This window comes from Argentina silus, assembly GCF_951799395.1.
Source record: "Argentina silus genome assembly, chromosome: 18".
NCBI classification, from domain to species: Eukaryota; Metazoa; Chordata; class Actinopteri; order Argentiniformes; family Argentinidae; genus Argentina; species Argentina silus.
The window spans coordinates 10190241-10208211 of NC_139672.1; the positions used below are offsets into that span (position 1 = coordinate 10190241).

Below are 17971 nucleotides of genomic sequence, written 5' to 3' on the forward strand. Positions count from 1 at the left end.
GTCCTTAGGCCTCCCATACACTCATTACACTACAGAGCCAAACCAATCTGAGCTGCACTGGGCTGCCCTGGTTACGCATCCGCCATTGTTGCTGAAACTGCACTGCAAACAATCATGTGAAAAGAAAATGTCTGAGCCAGCACAGTATGGTTGGCCCAGTAGTGGGTAAAGCCACCCAGAAATGGCCTTTGACTCTCTCTGTGGGTCCTGTTGACCTATATGGACAGGAGAGGTCACTAAACACAGATTACAAGACCTTTTAAGGGACTGCTGAGTCTAAATTGGTTTACTTGTGGTCAAAGGTTAAGTGCATGTGGTCATGCTCGAGTCCAAAAAAGGGGTTTATTGCTTGTATTGCCTCAAGAGGACCGAGTGGATAATGTCTGTATGTGAGACACAGTGAGAATAGAGACATCTGTGATTGGGTTTGATAAATAATATGAGATTTACTGAGACTGAATACCCCCTGCTGTGAATGTCTGGCAATGATGGCTGTTTTACTTTGCCAACTACATTGTATAACAATCTGACAATTATGAATTATCAGCATGTTTTTAATAATGGGTTTTAAAGTTCAAGTCATCTCTCCTCTGTGACAGTTACCAGCTCATCTTCCCATGATACTACTGCTCAGTTGGGATGGTTCAGAGAGAAAAAAACGTTCTATTAATAGCAATGCTCCCCTCCAAGATTCCCAGTTTGTTTTTCCCTTGAGCTGGGATCAGCTTGAAAAAAGAAGAAAAGGAAAAACAACAGATTTGAAAGATAGCGTTTTAATTGAAACAAGGATATTTCTCTGTACGACTCCGTCTGTGATATTTATTTTTATTGTTTGTCTGGGAATGTAGGCAACAATGATTGACTTTCATCCTGACCGAGAAGGAATTTCATCTACAACCTTGGAAGGCCTTCTTGTTTAGACCTTTTAATGTTTAGGAGCTGCTAGGGGGCAAAGAAAACAATGGAGGTATTCTCTGGTGCTCATGTGCCCAGTACAAGCCAGCGCCAGGCCTGTGCATGTCTCTCAATGCCAGGCTGTGGAATTGGCAAGAAACTGGCACCCACTGCCATCTACACAGTGCAGATACAGTATGGTTAGCATTGTAGGAAGTGTTAGTCATTTCCTGTTAAACCAAAATGCCAAAGACCAGGTCCGATGCCAAGGGCTATCTACAAAGCATACCATGGGAATGACCATGGGGTTCCTTATTTTATATTGATGCTAAATCAGATTCTGGTGAAATGTGTTTAATGTGTGTGTGTTTGTGCTCAGTGTGTGTGTGCGAGCGTAGGGGAACGTACCCAGAGGTGTGTGACACATCAGGGCGCTGCCTGTGCCGTGAAGGCGTGGAGGGGGAGCGCTGTGACCGCTGTCGACCAGGGTACTACGCCTTCCCAAACTGTCAGGGTGAGGTTGTCTCCTGTCTCCAACCTTCTTCTCACTCAACCACACCCTGTTAGGCCTTTTCACACTGGACCAGTGGGGAGTCCCACCTTTTTTTTTAGATCAACAAACCTCATTCTGCACCAAAACATGACCTCCCGAAAAGGTCAAGATTAAATATTGATGTTAATGTTTTGTTTCAATGTTGAAAAAACAACCTGCTGCAGACATACAGTTAACATTCCTCTCTCTCCCACAACGTCATCCACCAGAGTGCCGCTGTGACGGGCCAGGTGTGACCGACCGAACCTGCGGACCCAATGGCCAGTGCCGTTGCCGTGCCAACTATGTGGGACAGCAATGTGACCAGTGTGCCCCCGGTTACTACGGATACCCATACTGTGCCTGTGCGTGTTCTAAGTTTTCTTGAGTTATGCCACTTACCTGAGCCTGTTTGATCTCAGGGCCAACCTTTTCACTCTCTTGTTCACCTTCTCTCTCTCTCTCTCTCTCTCTCTCTCTCTCTTTCTCCCACCCCCCCCACCCCCCAGCCTGCCAGTGCTCGAGGGAGGGCTCCCGTGACTCTGTGTGTAACCAAGTGTCAGGCCAGTGTCTCTGTGGCGTCGGGATCGTAGGTCAACGGTGTGACCGATGTGCCCGGGCTGAACTCACCTTCCCCCAGTGTTCAGGTAACGTTTAATGAACGTTCACGAGACATTTTTTTTTAACTCAGTGGCCATATTATATGCAGGCACTGCAGGATGTATTGATGTTAAAATGATATGTTTGTGTTTCATGGTGAGTAACTGAGTTATACAACTGATGAAAGGTTTGATGAGGTCATCTCAGTGGGGTTTCATACAGTTAACATTCCTCTCTCTCCCACAAGTTCGTCCACCAGAGTGTCGCTGTGACGGGCCAGGTGTGACCGACCGAGCCTGTGGACCCAGCGACCAGTGCAGTTGCCGTGCCAACTATATGGGACAGCAATGTGACCAGTGTGCCCCCGGTTTCTATGGATACCCAGACTGTGCCTGTGCGTGTTCTAAGTTTTCTTGAGTTATGCCACTTACCTGAGCCTGTTTGATCTCAGGGCCAACCTTTTCACTCTCTTGTTCACCTTCTCTCTCTCTCTCTCTCTCTCTCTCTTTCTCCCCCCCCCCCACCCCCCAGCCTGCCAGTGCTCGAGGGAGGGCTCCCAAGACTCTGTGTGTAACCAAGTGTCAGGCCAGTGTCTCTGTGGCGTCGGGATCGTAGGTCAACGGTGTGACCGATGTGCGCGGTCCGACCTCACCTTCCCCCAGTGTTCAGGTAACGTTTAATGAACGTTCACTATTATACAGTTATACAACTGATGAAATGTTTGATGAGGTCATCTCAGTGGGGTTTCATACAACATTCCTCTCTCTCCCACAAGTTCGTCCACCAGAGTGTCGCTGTGACGGGCCAGGTGTGACCGACCGAGCCTGTGGACCCAACGGCCAGTGCAGTTGCCGTGCCAACTATGTGGGACAGCAATGTGACCAGTGTGCCCCCGGTTACTATGGATACCCAGACTGTGCCTGTGCGTGTTCTCAGTTTTGGCCCTCTGTTTCCCCTTTGGCCACTCTCTAAATTAGACAACCCTGTATTTAGAAAATGGTACCAGTTTACCTGTCAGAAGACCTCTCTCTATTGATGTTGTAGTAGAGACACACACACACACACACACACACACACACACACACACACACACACACACACACACACACACACACACACATACTGTACACACACACATCTGGTTTCCAGATGATCCTATGCATTCTTCAGGCTGGGCAAAGATCACTTACCTGAGCCTGTTTGATCTCAGGGCCAACCTTTTCACTCTCTTGTTCACCTTGTCTCTCTCTCTCTCTTTCTCTCTCTCTCTCTCTCTCTCTCCCCCCCCGACCCTCCCCCCCCCCAGCCTGCCAGTGCTCGAGGGAGGGCTCCCGTGACTCTGTGTGTAACCAAGTGTCAGGCCAGTGTCTCTGTGGCGTCGGGATCGTAGGTCAACGGTGTGACCGATGTGCCCGGTCCGACCTCACCTTCCCCCAGTGTTCAGGTAACGTTTAATGAACGTTCACGAGACATTTTTTTACATTTGAACTCAGTGGCCATATTATATGCAGGCACTGCAGGATGTATTGATGTTAAAATGATATGTTTGTGTTTCATGGTGAGTAACTGAGTTATACAACTGATGAAAGGTTTGATGAGGTCATCTCAGTGGGGTTTCATACAGTTAACATTCCTCTCTCTCCCACAAGTTCGTCCACCAGAGTGTCGCTGTGACGGGCCAGGTGTGACCGACCGAGCCTGCGGACCCAACGGCCAGTGCAGTTGCCGTGCCAACTATGTGGGACAGCAATGTGACCAGTGTGCCCCCGGTTTCTATGGATACCCAGACTGTGCCTGTGCGTTTTCAGAGTTTTGGCCCTCTGTTTCCCCTTTGGCCACACCCACATAGCTTCTGCAGACATTTTGATTCGCCCACAGTGACCTTTATATGGCCTACTGCTGTTGGAAAAATTGATGCTGATAGTCTCAAAGGGCTTAATGTAGCCTTTTCTCACAGCACTGGATGGCTTGTGAGAAAAGCCCTGATTCTCCCACAATAACTAGCAAAGCCCCTGTGCTGTCATTCACAATAATTTACCCATTGTAGTCTAGGACCTTATATATATACTGAAAAATGTATGCACTCACTGCAATGTAAGTCGCTTTGGATAAAAGCGTCAGCTAAATGACACACACACACATATATATATATATATATATATATATATAGGCTATATATATTTATATAGATATATATATAGATAGATAGTCTGTTTGTGTATGCAACAGTACACTGGAAGCAATACAGACCAACATAGAACTGATTCAGACAAACATCGTCTCATTTTTGTTTCTTATTCTAAGAATAACAATAAGAAATAGTAACTTCCATCCTATGCTGTCATCCTATGCTGTCATCCTATGCTGTCATCCTATGCTGTCATTGCTGTCCTATGCTGTCATCTGGTGATCCCATGCATTCTTCAGGCTGGGCAAGGTCACTTACCTGAGCCTATCTCTCTCTCTGTCTTTCTCTCTCTCTCTCTCTCTCTCTCTTTCTCTCTCTCTCTCTCTCTCTCTTTCTCTCTCCCCCTCAGCTTGCCAGTGCTCGAGGGAGGGCTCCCATGACTCTATATGTAACCAAGTATCAGGCCAGTGTCTCTGTCACCCCAGGGTCGTAGGTCAACAGTGTGACCGATGCGCTGGGTCAGGCCTCAACTTCCCCCAGTGTTCAGGTAACGTTTAATGACATTTTTACTACCCATAACCAAAACTCAGTGGCCATATTATATGCAGGCACCGCAGGATAGACTGATGTTAGAATGATATTCAATATGTTTGTGTTTCATGGTGAGTAACTGAGTTATACAACTGAGAAATGTTTGATGAGGTCATCTCAGTGGGGTTCTTCAGGCTGAAAAGTGATTTTAGGAGGATATTGCTTTCATTCTTTTCATATCCAGCCTAGAGGTGAGGCTTGTACCGTATCACGTTATGTCTACATCAGTGTAACCTTGCGAACAAAGTACTGTAGATGTCAGCTTGCTTGAACCGGAGCGGTCCCTTCCCTGAATAAAGTAACCATTAAGGTCAATATTTGACAGACATGCAAATTATTCCTGTTTTAAGTTAAATAATTGAATGTAATGTCACTGTCTCGCCTTACCATGGAACATTGTCTGTTACAGCTTCCATCAGTTACTGCAACCCAGCAGGGTCAGACGTCAGCACTGCGGATCCACAAACGGTATGCCACCACCAAACATGGCCGCCTTACAATAATCCTTCACATTATCTGTTACCATTCATGTTTTTATTAGCCTAGGTCGCTAATAGGAGCTGCAGTCATATACCACTGGCCAGTTCCAAAGGCTTGGGTGTGTACTCACATGTATACTCACGTTCCTATATCTGATAACAACCCTATTGCTAAGCCCGTATCCGGTGGTGTCTACAAGGAAGTGTTTTTTTTTGTTGCCTGCTGGAAGTGAAAATTAAACTGTAATCAAAAGCGGAAAAGCAACTTCCTTCCAGTTGAAGGAAAAGAACATCGTCGACATCAATGCTGCAGAAACGCAGGATATCCAGAAGCTTATTTTACTCTTTGTATCTTGAGGGTGGCCTTGGGAAATACTTTTGGAAAGAAAGTGTCACGACCATTGTTAATAGTCATTTCAAAGGCCCGCTGTATAACATTATTTAAAAACACTGGCGCCTGATTTAGATCTGTGTGTGAGGGTAATGTATTATTATGAGTCATTTCAATATCAAAGCACACACAACTACTACTTACTGCTTATTAAACAGTGGTCATTCATCTGCTGTGTTGTGCTTTGAAGCTTTCAGGAAACACACCTCAGTCAGATCTGTTCGGTTAGGCCCTTTAGAGCCATGATAGGTGTCTGTCTGATTGCCTGTGTGGGTCCCATCACAGGGCTCCTGTGGCTGCCTGCGTAATGTGGAAGGACCCCATTGTGACCAGTGTAAACCGCTCTACTGGAATCTGGCGACCGAGAACCCGAGTGGCTGTATAGGTAGGTGACCTGACCTGAATATGACCCTAACATGACCGTGATCCTCTCTTTAACCATACTGTTCTCCTCTACTCTGTTGGTTATGCTTTTGAAAAGAAGCCACTATGAAGCAGTTGATACAGTGATACTCCTAAGACATCCTACTTTCAAATCACTGTCATATCCGTAACTTATCACTCCCGTAAAGACAGGGTAGATTAAAGAAGGACAATTTGATGATTGCAATTTTTACGGTAAGTTAAAACCTCAAAACCTCAAAATACCCCATTTATCTACTCCTGAACAGGAGAGGGATACTGTACATAGAGCAATAAACCTGTCCCACAAAAAATATGACTGACACACCTGCTCGTTAAAAATGCCACAATCAGCCTTTTTTCAGCAGTACTAAATCACCGTCTCCATATAGGTCAAGCCACACGCGTGTAAGGGAATATTCGGTTAAAACATGTTGATACTGAGTTCTCAAAGGGTGTGTGTGTGTGTGTGTGTGTGTGTGTGTGTGTGTGTGTGTGTGTGTGTGTGTAAGTGTGTGTGTGAGTGTGCGTGTGCGTGTGTGCGTGCACGCATGCACGTGGCTCCTTCCTACATGGCAATTTTTTAATTTAGCACAGTGTCATCGAAATGTTGTGGCTTCATGAGGTAATCGCGATTTGATTCAAATATACTCAGTAGCCCTGTGACACCTCTAAACCACACAATCTATGTGGAATTTTGAGAGATACAGTCCAGATCCAATTGTACAATTCTGGGGTACAGGTGTGGTGTCGTGCGTGAACAAGAGTACCCCCTGCTCAAAAGATGCGGTTGAACGAAACCCCCCCAAAAAAACCATCCTCATAATTCTGTCAGTAGAGAAGGACCCACCTCTCTCAAACCAGCCAATGAGGGCAGGGAACAGACAGAGCTTTTGTCCAGATACCAGTCTAAAGTTACAGAGCCTCTCCAGGCAAGAATGTTATCACCGTCCTACTGCCAGGAGAAGGGAGGAAAGAGCTTTTAATATTACAGGAATGCCTCGTGGTTTAGTGTGACAGGACATGGAGAGAAAGGGGTTTTTCCTGGTTGAAAGCACTGGTCTGTGTCTTTGAAGTAGAACACAGAGGATTGGAGGCGGAGCTGGGGGGCTTGAGGGGCTTGGGGGGGGGGGGGGGGGCAGCTGCTGGTTTTCGCCTGTGAAAGGGAAGAATCCTGTAATCAAGAGTCTCTTCACTGTGCCCTATAGGTGTATTCACTCTGCCTTTCTTTTGCTCTTTCTCTCTCTCTCTCTCTCTCTATATATATATATATATATATATCCCCTACAACAACAGGCCCTCATTTATGTTTTCTTTCGCTCTAACCTTTTATTCCTCCTCCAACTCATAAAGTCATGAAGTGAAACGTTCCCGTTGAGAATACACACTAACTCACTCTGTACACTTCCTGTCTAAACCCCTCCTCCAGAGTGCCGTTGTGATGTCAAGGGGACCCTGAGTGGCGTAGGGGAGTGTGAACAGGTGAGTCGACCTGTTGTACTGCTTCCTGATACTGTACTGTACTGTATGTCCACCATCCAAAATGATCAATGATTAAACCACAACCCAACCATAAGTGGTTACTGTTTAACCACGTGCATTTGTCTTAGAAATCTTTTTCGTGTTACACAATTCAATGATTCCTTTTTTTATAATGAAACAAAGCCATTGACTTCTCATCAGCAATTAACCAATTCCTCTCACCATTGTTTGCTATTCTAGAAGAGTGGCAAGTGTCATTGCAAACCTAACATATGCAGCCATACCTGTGACATCTGCAAGGAAGGCTACTACCTGCTACAGAAGAGGAACTACTTTGGCTGTGAAGGTGCGTCATCTGACCAAATGAACATTTAACCCACTATCTGCCAAAGAATCCCGGAACACTCACCACCTAGAGTGGCAAGTGTTTTATGTGGTATTTACCTAGCAACAATGCTTTGATTTCCTACTAAATGAAACATCATCATTTATGCATTTTTGGTGAATAAAGTCACCCATGGCATTGTAAAAGTTGACAATTTGGGCGACTTTATTCACCCTTAGTACTAAATGTGTTAAGAAGTGCAACACATACACATACACATACACACATGCACGCACGCACACATACACATCTCTGGTGTGCGGAAGGATTTCTATTGATTGAGTCACTTGGCCAAACACTCCCTAGACTCCCCATTAACACATATTTATTTAACACTTTTGTTATCATGTGGAGCTGCTACTATTCAATACTGTCTTTGTTCAAGGTGTGCCATCGCATCCTTCTAAGTGTGCTTTACTTGTCTCAACCAAGCATAATAATATGAGTAATTTTATCAATTATTAACATGCGAGGTAGCTGCCTCAAGTCTAGACATGATTTAAAATCAATGTTGGTCATGCTTGAATCTAAAATACCTTAATTGCTTCCTGTCTTCTCTCTGATAGGCTGCCAGTGTGATGTGGGCGGAGCCATTGGGATGGGCTGTGGGGAGCAGTCAGGACAGTGCAAGTGTCGGAAGAATGTGATGGGCCGCAGCTGCACTGAGTAAGGACTCACTGACACCCAAATACACAAAGACATCCGGTTTATCGTTGTTTTTGATGAACTGGACCTAATGTTGTTACTGTTGCGTGGAAACACTGCTTAGAAGCACTGAGACCAGACCTCCATGCTAAGATGATGTTGTCAATTTATCAACCAATTAATCCCATTTTATTCGTCAAAGTGCTTTGTTCCAATACATTTTGCCAATCAAGACCGCCATTATTGTTACCAAGTGATCATTCTTCATTCTCTCTCTCTCCCCCCACCAACCCTCTCCCGACACAAGGCCTGCATTCAACCACTACTTTCCCACCCTGCACCAGCTGAAGTATGAGGTGGAGGATGGCATCACGCCCAACGCCAGGCCCGTACGCTTCGGCTACGACCCCCAAGAGTTCCCAGGATTCAGCTGGAAAGGTTACGCCGTCATGTCCCCAGCGCAGGTTAGTCACCTGACAGGAAATATCTTTATTGCCTGGAGATCAATTCAAAATCAGTGTGAAATAACTATTCTGGAAAAGGCACATGGAGTTAATCAAATATGTACCAGCCAAGGGTGGCTGGTGGAGGTAGAAGTCTGAGGACGGGCTCATTGTAATGCATGGAACGGAACCGTCCTCCGATTTCTACCTCCACCAGCCTCCACTGATGTGTACAATAGTTCAGCCTTGAGACTTTGACCGTCGTAACTTGTAAAAATCGTGAAAAATGTTCATGCAGTATGTTGGTGTATGAAATGTGTGCCCCCCTGACCGTCATCTCGAATGATTTTGTAGTTGCTTTTTTTTTCTCCTGCTGTTCACTCACCCTAACTTCTGATATTCTATTTCTGGTGGATACGTTGGGTACTGTAGGACTGTATGTTGGGTGTTTTCTTGAGGGGAAATCTGTTGGATGTGTTGAATGTGTTTGGTGCCGGGTGGATGGGTTTCGGTGTAAGGTGTTTGTGGTGGAGGCCCTTTGTATGGTTGCCATGGTGATTTGCTATTTTGGGATGTAACTGGTATAACGTGATTGTGATGTGGCTGTGTGGATGTGAGTAATTGCTGGTTCTGCTGTTGCTCTCCTAGTCCTAACACTCTCTCTCCTTAGCCAGAGGTGATCTTATCACTTGCCGTGCCCTTCTTCGGCCCCTTCCACATAGTAATGCGCTATACCACCCCCCGCCAAAAGGGGGCGAGGGCAGCGCGGGTGAGAGGGAGGATCTTGGTGGTGGACGAACCTCGCTTTCACACTTGCTGTGACTGTAAGTGAAGGGGGTTTCTTCTTCGGCTGGCTAACTCTGCTAGCCTTCGCTAGCGTCACTAGCTCTTGTTTCCACTGTTGAGCTTTGCTGTCTACTCTGACCCCTCCGTTTCTCTACTAGCATGGCCTACTAGAATCAATTAACCCCCCCTCCCCCACACACACACACACACACACACACATCCTGCACCCCCTCACCAGTGAGCTGTATCCCCCACCTCCACCCCCACCCCAACACCCCCCCCCACCCCCACCCCCCTCCCCTGTCTCTGCAGAGTGACGTCAGAGTAACAGTGCATGTGGACGAAGCGGTGCGCTCCTCGTTCCGTGTCGTCCTGCGCTACGTTAACCCCGGCAACGCCAGCGTGTTCGGTAGCATAGCGGCTAACATTGCCCGGGGCGGCCCAGGTAAGGCTGCCCACCCACCTCTTAACACACCTCCTCCTCGTCCCTTCACCCCCACATCGGCTGAGACATCTCTGTCTCCTCTGTCTAACCAGCACAGAGAGAGGCGGTGTGTGCAGTTTTCACTCCCGTATGGTTCTTTTTTTGTCAATGTTTACAGTTTAAAATCTGAATAGGCTGCAAAAGTGTTTGGGTGAAATAAAAAAGAAAACAATTTTTTTTGTCTTGTTATCATTGCGCCACTCACAGCCTTGTGTTTGGCGAAGCATCATTCTCACAAAATCGTTTAATATCAAAAAGAGTTTAATATCACTCAGTTATCGCATGACGTGCCCTTGTCCCTCAACCCTTCATGATCATCCAACCTCGACAGTGTGTGCCGGTGTGCTGTGAGCTGTGAACTCTGTGTTTGCGTTGTGTTGTCCTCCCGCAGGGTCGGGTCAGAGTAAAGACGTGGTGTTCCCTCCTAGCCCCTCCCCCGCCTTCCTCACCGTCCCCGGCGACGGCTTCGCCGAGCCCTTCCCGATGACTCCTGGGAAATGGATCGTACGGATACGGGCCGAGGGGGTGCTGCTGGTGAGTAATCATCAGCTGCGTCAGTAATCATCTGTTTATGATAGAAGAGAGGGAATAGGAGGAGAAATCGGAAGAGAACGGAGTAGGTGAATCTCGTAGATGTGAGGAGGTAAAGAAGAAGAGAAGGAGGGACGCTGAACAAAGGGTAGAGGAGAGACAATAAGCAAGATGAGAATGGTGAGAGAGAAGGCCCGAGAATAGACCAGGAAAACTTTATTGTCCATACAACGTGGACATTTGCCATTAGAGACGACACACGATACGCACAATATTAGGAGCTCTACAGTGAAAGTAAGAAAGAAGAGGATGAATCAGAATACTCTCTTACTCCTCCGGAACATCACTCTCATTCCTCTGTCCTTCCCTCTCTCCCAGGACTACTTGGTGCTACTGCCCAGTGATTTCTACGAGGCCCCCCTCCTCCAGACCAAGATCACCCAGCCCTGCACGTACACATCCCAAGCTGACACAAAGTAATCCCTCAGTTCCCCAATCCTCCATGCGACGCTGTATCATTCCCTGGTTAAAATGTTAGCTATGTGCTTGTTAGCGGTAGACGATAACCGATGTTATGTCTTGTCTGTCTCTGTCTGTCTGTCTGTCCCTCCCAGCTGCCTGCTGTATAAGCACGTGCCGATGGATAGGTTCAGCTCCACGTTGGGCATCCAGGGCCAGCTGACCAACCGCAGCAGGCGGAGTAAGAAGAGGGGGAGGAGGCAGGCTGGCGTGCACCGACCCACCGCCAACCACCCCGAGATGGCCTCTCTCAGCGGGAGACAGGTGGGTACCAGCCCAGGGGGGTCACAGACGCAGGCATTGAGACACACACACACACACGCAAATACACACATACACGCGCACACACACATGCACACACGCACGCACATACGCACACACACACATGCTCACACACATGCACGCACGCTCACACACACACACACACACACACACACACACATACTTAGATCTCATCCCCAGTGAATGCTGATGTTAGTGTGTGTGTGTGTGTGTGCGTGTGTGTGTGTGTGTGTGTGTGTGTGTGTGTGTGTGTGTGTGTGTGTGTGTGTGTGTGTGTGTGTGTGCGTGCGTGCGTGTGCGTGTGTGTGCCCTGTAGGCCCAGCTCCTTCTCAGACTGCGTGTGTCTCGGCCCGGCCCATACGTTCTAGTCCTGGAGTACGCCAGCGAGGTGGAGACGGTCCAGAACGTCAACCTGATCATCACCGGCCAGGTCCAGGCCAGAGCCAACATCTACAGCTGTCAATACAGGTAGGCTGTTTCAAGATTCAAGATTCTTTATTTGTCACGTGCATACAGTGTAGTATAGTATACAGTGAAATGCAAAAGTGACAGTGCCACAGAGTAGTGCAACAATACAATAAGTTTTAAAATAGAATAAAATAAAATAGAAGTACTAAAAAATATACAGTATGAACAGTATAAACAGTATAAACAATATGAACAGTATAAGCAGTATAAACAATATACTCCACACTATACATGTGAGTGTGTATTTGTTGACTGCTACTGAGAACACAGTGTTTCAATACTGTTTCAGTTCTGTACTCCTCCAACACAACATTGTTTTTGTTGGTGTCTAGAAGCAGTTCTGGCCAATTGTTTGGCAGTTTTGTGGTAATTCACCTGCTGTTGGTGTCTTAGCTTTGCTGTGTTAGAGTGAAGTGACTTCACTGTACTTCTCGTGACAGCTTCCTGTGTCGGAGCGTGGCGGTAGACGGCATCAATCGCGTGGCCGTGTTCCAGCTTACCCACAAGGCCGAGCTTCTCCTCCAGACCTCCACTGCCTCTATCCTGCTGGTGACATAGAGCTTTTTTCTTCATTCCTATGTTTTCACAGTTAGAGAGCATTTTACCTCGCTAATGGAACAGACTTACTGTCATTTACTACAGTATTTTCTCTGATGAAAGTGAGTTTAGGGGAGAAAGAAATACTTCTAAATCTCATTATTTTCCAGTATAAAGTGTATGCAGTGCCTGCAGAGGAGTTCTCCATGGAGTATGTGGACCCCAAGGTGCACTGTGTCTCTGTCCATGGACGATTCACAGAGGACAGGTAGGGCACAAGGGTAATTCCACGTTGGAATTAGAACATTTGAAGTGACCTATTCAAATATGCACTTTGACAATGCTATGTATGGACTTGTTACAATACTAGGGACTCCTTCAAACGCTTTCTAAGTGAGTCAACCCTGTATTTCTTCGCTGTCAGTAGCCCTTTCTCAAATGATATTGTTGTGGAGACATGCACACACACACCCATCTGGTTACCAGGTGTGATTCCATGCATTCTTCAAGCTGGGCAGGGTCATGTACCTGAGCCTCTCTCTCTCTCTCTCTCTCTCTCTCTCTCTCTCTCTCTCTCTCTCTCTCTCTCCCTCCTTCCCCTCCCTTCTTTCACACATTCTGTACTCCTCCCAATGACCACACCATGATTTACAGCCATGTTTGCGTTGCCTGTCAGTCGCCCCGATCCACAGTCCAGTTATTTTACAGCTGTGCTTTACGGGGGTTTGGATACTTTCCCTCACCGAGTACAACCTCTCTCCCTACCACCATTCACCATTCTGGCAGGCCATTAGCACCTTCGTATCTCATCGAAAATAAACACAAAACAAACTCACCGTCGCTTGAAATAACTCGACTTGAAATCACTTTTATTCGCTTTATAAAAGGTTTTTTTTCCTGTCATGGTGTTTCGCCGATTCAACAAAAATAAATAAGGGAGGAACAGTATGAAATAAGCCGCCAACATCAGGCCTGAGAAAATAAATAGTGTTTGTTGATGATAAGTGGGTTGATAAGGACTTCCAGTAAAACTATAAAGGGAGTATTTGACTAATAGGGAGTTTTTAGGTCGATTTTTTTTAAATGCGTCTGGGTAAGAGGAAGAAAGAGAAAGAAAGAGAGCGAGAGAGAAAGGGAGAAAAAGAGTGAAGAATGACTGGAGGGGGTAAAAGATTAAGCCACAGAGGTCATAGGGGATTGCCAAAGGGGTTGGCTCGGAAAGCTTTCACAAGACGTGTGTGTGTGTGTGTGTGTGTGTGTGTGTGTGTGTGTGTGTGTGTGTGTGTGTGTGTGTGTGTGTGGGTGTATGTGCGTGTGTGTGTGTATGCGCACATGTGTGTGTGATTTAAGGATTACTATACGTTGATGAGGGAGAATGTGATAGCTTGAGGATGTCAAGATTTTAAATAGGATTATTCCAGATTATCGCCGTTTCACACAGGTCGCACTCTGTGGCTTGTCATTGACCCCGTTGCTAATGAGTCACATTGACCACTCTGAACCCTACCTCTGCCCCCCCCCCCACCCCCCCCCCCCTCCTCCAACCCAACCCCCCCCCCTTTTTATCTCTACCAGTCACTTCTGCATTCCGAGCCGCTATGACAAGCCGGCCACGGCGCTGGTCCTGGACGCGGCGCGGGACGGGCGCCTGTCCTCCCCCCGGGTCACCCCCCCGCCGAGGGAGAGCGAGGAGTGGAGGCGCAGGAGACAGTCGGGGGCGTTCCCTCTCCCGGCTCCACAGAGTGAAGGGGTACTGCTCAAATCCCCCCAGGTACACCAACACGTACAGTATCTGTACCCTTCTGTATGTGAATCACTAATACATTGACTGGGACTAGGAGATATGTATCAGCCAGGCAGCGTTGGCTAAACCGTCGTGTGGGAACGTCATTCCCTAACCCTAACCCTCACCCTAACCCTTAGAAAAAGCACAATGTCACCACCCCATGGTGGCAAACATGCTTCTTGGTCTATTTTTGTAAGATGTTTTGGAGCGAAGATGACCAAGGTTCTAAATCCTGGGAAGCTTGAGACAGAACATGAAGTCCTCCATGACACTAACACCACTGACACATCTCACGTCATTGCTACTATATACCGGTGTTTGATTACCGAAGTTACATTCGTCAACATTGTACGTTATATGAGTTACGACTCGTGTTTTCTTCCGCTCCAGACGGAGATCAGTTTCAGTGCCAGGGTGCCTGTGCCAGGCCGGTACGTGGTTGTGGTCCACTTCTCCCAGCCGGAACACACCGTCTTCCCCGTGGAGGTACAGGTGGATGCAGGGCGCACCTGGAGCGGTGAGTTGGACATGTAAAGTGTACGGTGGCTAGAATAGAAACTGGCCGTGATATAAGGTCTCACCCATTTACCTTTGTAGTCTAAGGGGACCTATGGTGAAGAATTTACCGTAAAACTTCTAATAAATGCAGTCTCCAATAATAGCCGGGCCGCCAATGACGTTGAAGCAAATAAGCGCCTGTTCCTAATTAACTCCTGGTCAAAAGAAATAGTTTAACAGTACAGTATGTATTCTCTGTTGATATTAGCAGATGATTAAAGCAACGCATTATTTTGATTTATTGATTCTGAGCGACTTCTGCGACATTAGCGGTATTTATTCAACAGTCTGCCAGAACGTTTACAGCAAACGTCAATGGGTCGGATAATAAATGACCATATCTATCAAAGAATATAGATAGAATCTGGTTTGGACTGATTTATTGTAGGCTAATAATGTTGATATAATGTTGGTGGATATTTATTCTCTGTATGACATATTCAGCTCTGTCATATCGAGGGTTCGAGCAGCAGTTTGGCAACAGCAGAGGGGGCAACATAACCTCCCAGGTCTCCAATAGTAGCCTGTCTCCATTATGCGCTCCGCGGTTAAATTAAATAAACGGCTACTAAAATAAGCTTTATGGTATATGATTATTTATTATCACACTTTAGTGTGTGTGTGTGTGTCTGTCTGTGTGTGTGTGTGTGTGTGTGTGTGTGTGTGTGTGTGTGTGTGTCAGGCGTGTGTGTGTGTGTGTGTGTGACCGTTTGAAAGCCTATTGGGTGGTGTGTGTGTGTGTGAGGATTCTGTTGGGGTCTTGTGCTCTCCTGAGCTGGGGTTGGGGGGTGATTCCCTCTCTTAGAGCAGATTAACCCTCCCGGCTCGCGCCCCCACATGACAAGATGATCAAAGGCCCTGGACACACTTCCCCTGATGTGGTTGATGGGAGGAAGGATTACCGTGTGGCACGCTGATGTCTCCTCCCTTCCTTCTCTCCACTCCCCTCTCCCCCCCTGCTCCACCCCCATTCCCCCTCTTTTCCTCCCCTCTCCCCTCTCTCTTCTCCCCCCCCCCCGCCCCCCCCCCCAACTCCCTCTCCTCTCCCTCCCCTCTGGTCCCCCCCCTGCCCCCCCCAGGTTCTGTAAATGCATCCTTCTGCCCTGCGGTCTCCGGCTGCAGGGAAGTGGTCATCGCTGAGAAGCGCATCGCCCTCGACCTTCCCCAGCAACCTCTGTCCATCTCTCTGAAGGTTCCACCAGGGAAGACTCTCACTCTGGTCAGTGAAACACCAGTCAAATCAATGTCGCTGTCTGCAAGTGTGAATCATTCACAGTGTGCCAGTCAGTCGTCGATAAGAAGAGGATCCACGTTGTCTTGGTCAAAGAATGGTTAGATTAATTTAAAAAAAAAAAAGAGAATGAAATGATTATAGGATGATAGATAAATACTGAAATTCTCCACACGCCGTCATTCATACTCATAGTGTGCAGACCAGAGCTGAAGTAGCTTGTTTCAGGAGCCCAGAGCCGAGGCCTCTGGTATGCAGTACTAAAGCTTTAACAGGTTGGCACAACAAGCCTGTCTCTCTTCAGTGTTATATCATCTAGCAAACAACAATGAGGGGCCTGTATTCTACCTGGCAACCCCCTACACACAGCCCCATTAGAGCTATACCTGGCAACCCTAGTAAGGCAGAGCTACGCTTGTACTTACTTTGCAGTGTTTATTCCACCTCAGGTGCTGCAGATATGACATGAACATTTTTGTACAGTTTGACACTGAAGTAACCAGCGTTTTGTCACATTGTCACTGTCAAATGTGTCAGATAACTGTTTATAATAACTGTTTTTTGAACAGTCATTATACAGTGTGACCAAACATTTGAACTTGAAATGAGCAGTGTTTGTGTTTTTAATCAACATTCTCATTGTCAAATCTGTCAGATAAAAAACGCTTTCTTCAAATACTCTTACAGATATGATACGACCGACAACCAAACGGTTGAATATGACACTGAAATAACCAGTGTTTGTGTTTTTAGCAATATTCTCAAATCTGTAAGTGAAATCTGTCAGATAAAACTGTTTCTTCAATGATAAGTATCAAAGTGGAGGTTTTAAAGCGAGGTTTTCACTTCTCGTTATGTTTTGTTCCGCTCCAGGATTATATCTTGGTGGTTCCTGACGAGAGTTACAGCCCCGATCTCCTGAAAGAGAGGCCATTGGATAAATCTGCCGATTTCACCAGGCAGTGTGGAGGAGAGGGATTCTACATAGAGTAAGTATTCTCCCGCCATAAAAGGGTTTGTCAAGGCTTAGCCAGTTAGCTTACTTAGCAAAACATTCTTTGCTGACGGAATGAAATCCACTCCATATTTCTGTGTTGTTTTGAGATTAAATTGAGTAGCCGGTGATTGATGCTTGTTTAGGATTATGCAATATTTATTTTAAACCTAGGAATGTTTTGGATATTTAAGTCTTTGCTTCCTCCATACACAACACAGATTTTCTCGACAGAAATGCTAGAATTTCATGAATACCAAACTAGAATTTCCCAAATAGCAAACTGTCTTGTGGAAATGAACCCTCTTGTGGTTATGTTGCAGAATGCAATACATTGAACTCAAAAGCAGTAGTAAACTGTATTAAAGAACAACTCCAATATTCAAAGCATTTACCTCATCAGTAAGCTATTTATATCAATATTCATGTGATGAGTTCAGTAATATGTACAGTCAGAAGGGCATTCTGGCAGACATTGTAAACACATTCAATAGTCTTAGAAGTGTACTTCTAAAAACCAACACTCTTGCATTCATGACAGCCATATTTGATTGGACCCTTTCCTCTCTGCCTGTGCCCATAGCCCGAGAAAATCCTCCCAGTTCTGTACAGACTCCGCCCGCTCCCTGGTGGCAGCCTATAACGACGGAGCCCTGCCCTGCTACTGTGACAAGTCCGGGTCCAACGGCCCCACCTGTAACCCCATAGGTGGCCAGTGTCCCTGTAGGCCACATGTCATTGGTCAAAAGTGCACGCGATGTGCTACAGGATTCTATGGCTTCCCCTACTGCAGACGTGAGTGGAATACACACACACACACACA

At 46.6% G+C, this 17971-nt stretch overlaps 1 protein-coding gene across 1 annotated transcript in view; it reads left to right on the plus strand.

The window, feature by feature from the left end:
• Positions 1 to 17971, plus strand: part of LOC310819129 (laminin subunit alpha-3-like) — a 65794-nt gene that overhangs the window by 25793 nt on the left and 22030 nt on the right. Inside the window, exons 13-39 of the mRNA XM_083690367.1 lie at positions 1274 to 1408; positions 1657 to 1791; positions 1936 to 2073; positions 2274 to 2420; positions 2558 to 2695; positions 2802 to 2948; positions 3333 to 3470; positions 3676 to 3822; positions 4564 to 4701; positions 5155 to 5213; positions 5901 to 6000; positions 7447 to 7499; positions 7740 to 7845; positions 8451 to 8550; positions 8837 to 8993; positions 10071 to 10203; positions 10634 to 10776; positions 11152 to 11249; positions 11388 to 11556; positions 11891 to 12042; positions 12483 to 12591; positions 12750 to 12847; positions 14155 to 14350; positions 14756 to 14882; positions 16003 to 16142; positions 17028 to 17143; positions 17732 to 17943. Coding sequence (XP_083546493.1) covers positions 1274 to 1408; positions 1657 to 1791; positions 1936 to 2073; positions 2274 to 2420; positions 2558 to 2695; positions 2802 to 2948; positions 3333 to 3470; positions 3676 to 3822; positions 4564 to 4701; positions 5155 to 5213; positions 5901 to 6000; positions 7447 to 7499; positions 7740 to 7845; positions 8451 to 8550; positions 8837 to 8993; positions 10071 to 10203; positions 10634 to 10776; positions 11152 to 11249; positions 11388 to 11556; positions 11891 to 12042; positions 12483 to 12591; positions 12750 to 12847; positions 14155 to 14350; positions 14756 to 14882; positions 16003 to 16142; positions 17028 to 17143; positions 17732 to 17943 — 3531 coding nt within the window. The remainder of the gene's footprint in view (positions 1 to 1273; positions 1409 to 1656; positions 1792 to 1935; positions 2074 to 2273; positions 2421 to 2557; positions 2696 to 2801; positions 2949 to 3332; positions 3471 to 3675; positions 3823 to 4563; positions 4702 to 5154; positions 5214 to 5900; positions 6001 to 7446; positions 7500 to 7739; positions 7846 to 8450; positions 8551 to 8836; positions 8994 to 10070; positions 10204 to 10633; positions 10777 to 11151; positions 11250 to 11387; positions 11557 to 11890; positions 12043 to 12482; positions 12592 to 12749; positions 12848 to 14154; positions 14351 to 14755; positions 14883 to 16002; positions 16143 to 17027; positions 17144 to 17731; positions 17944 to 17971) is intronic.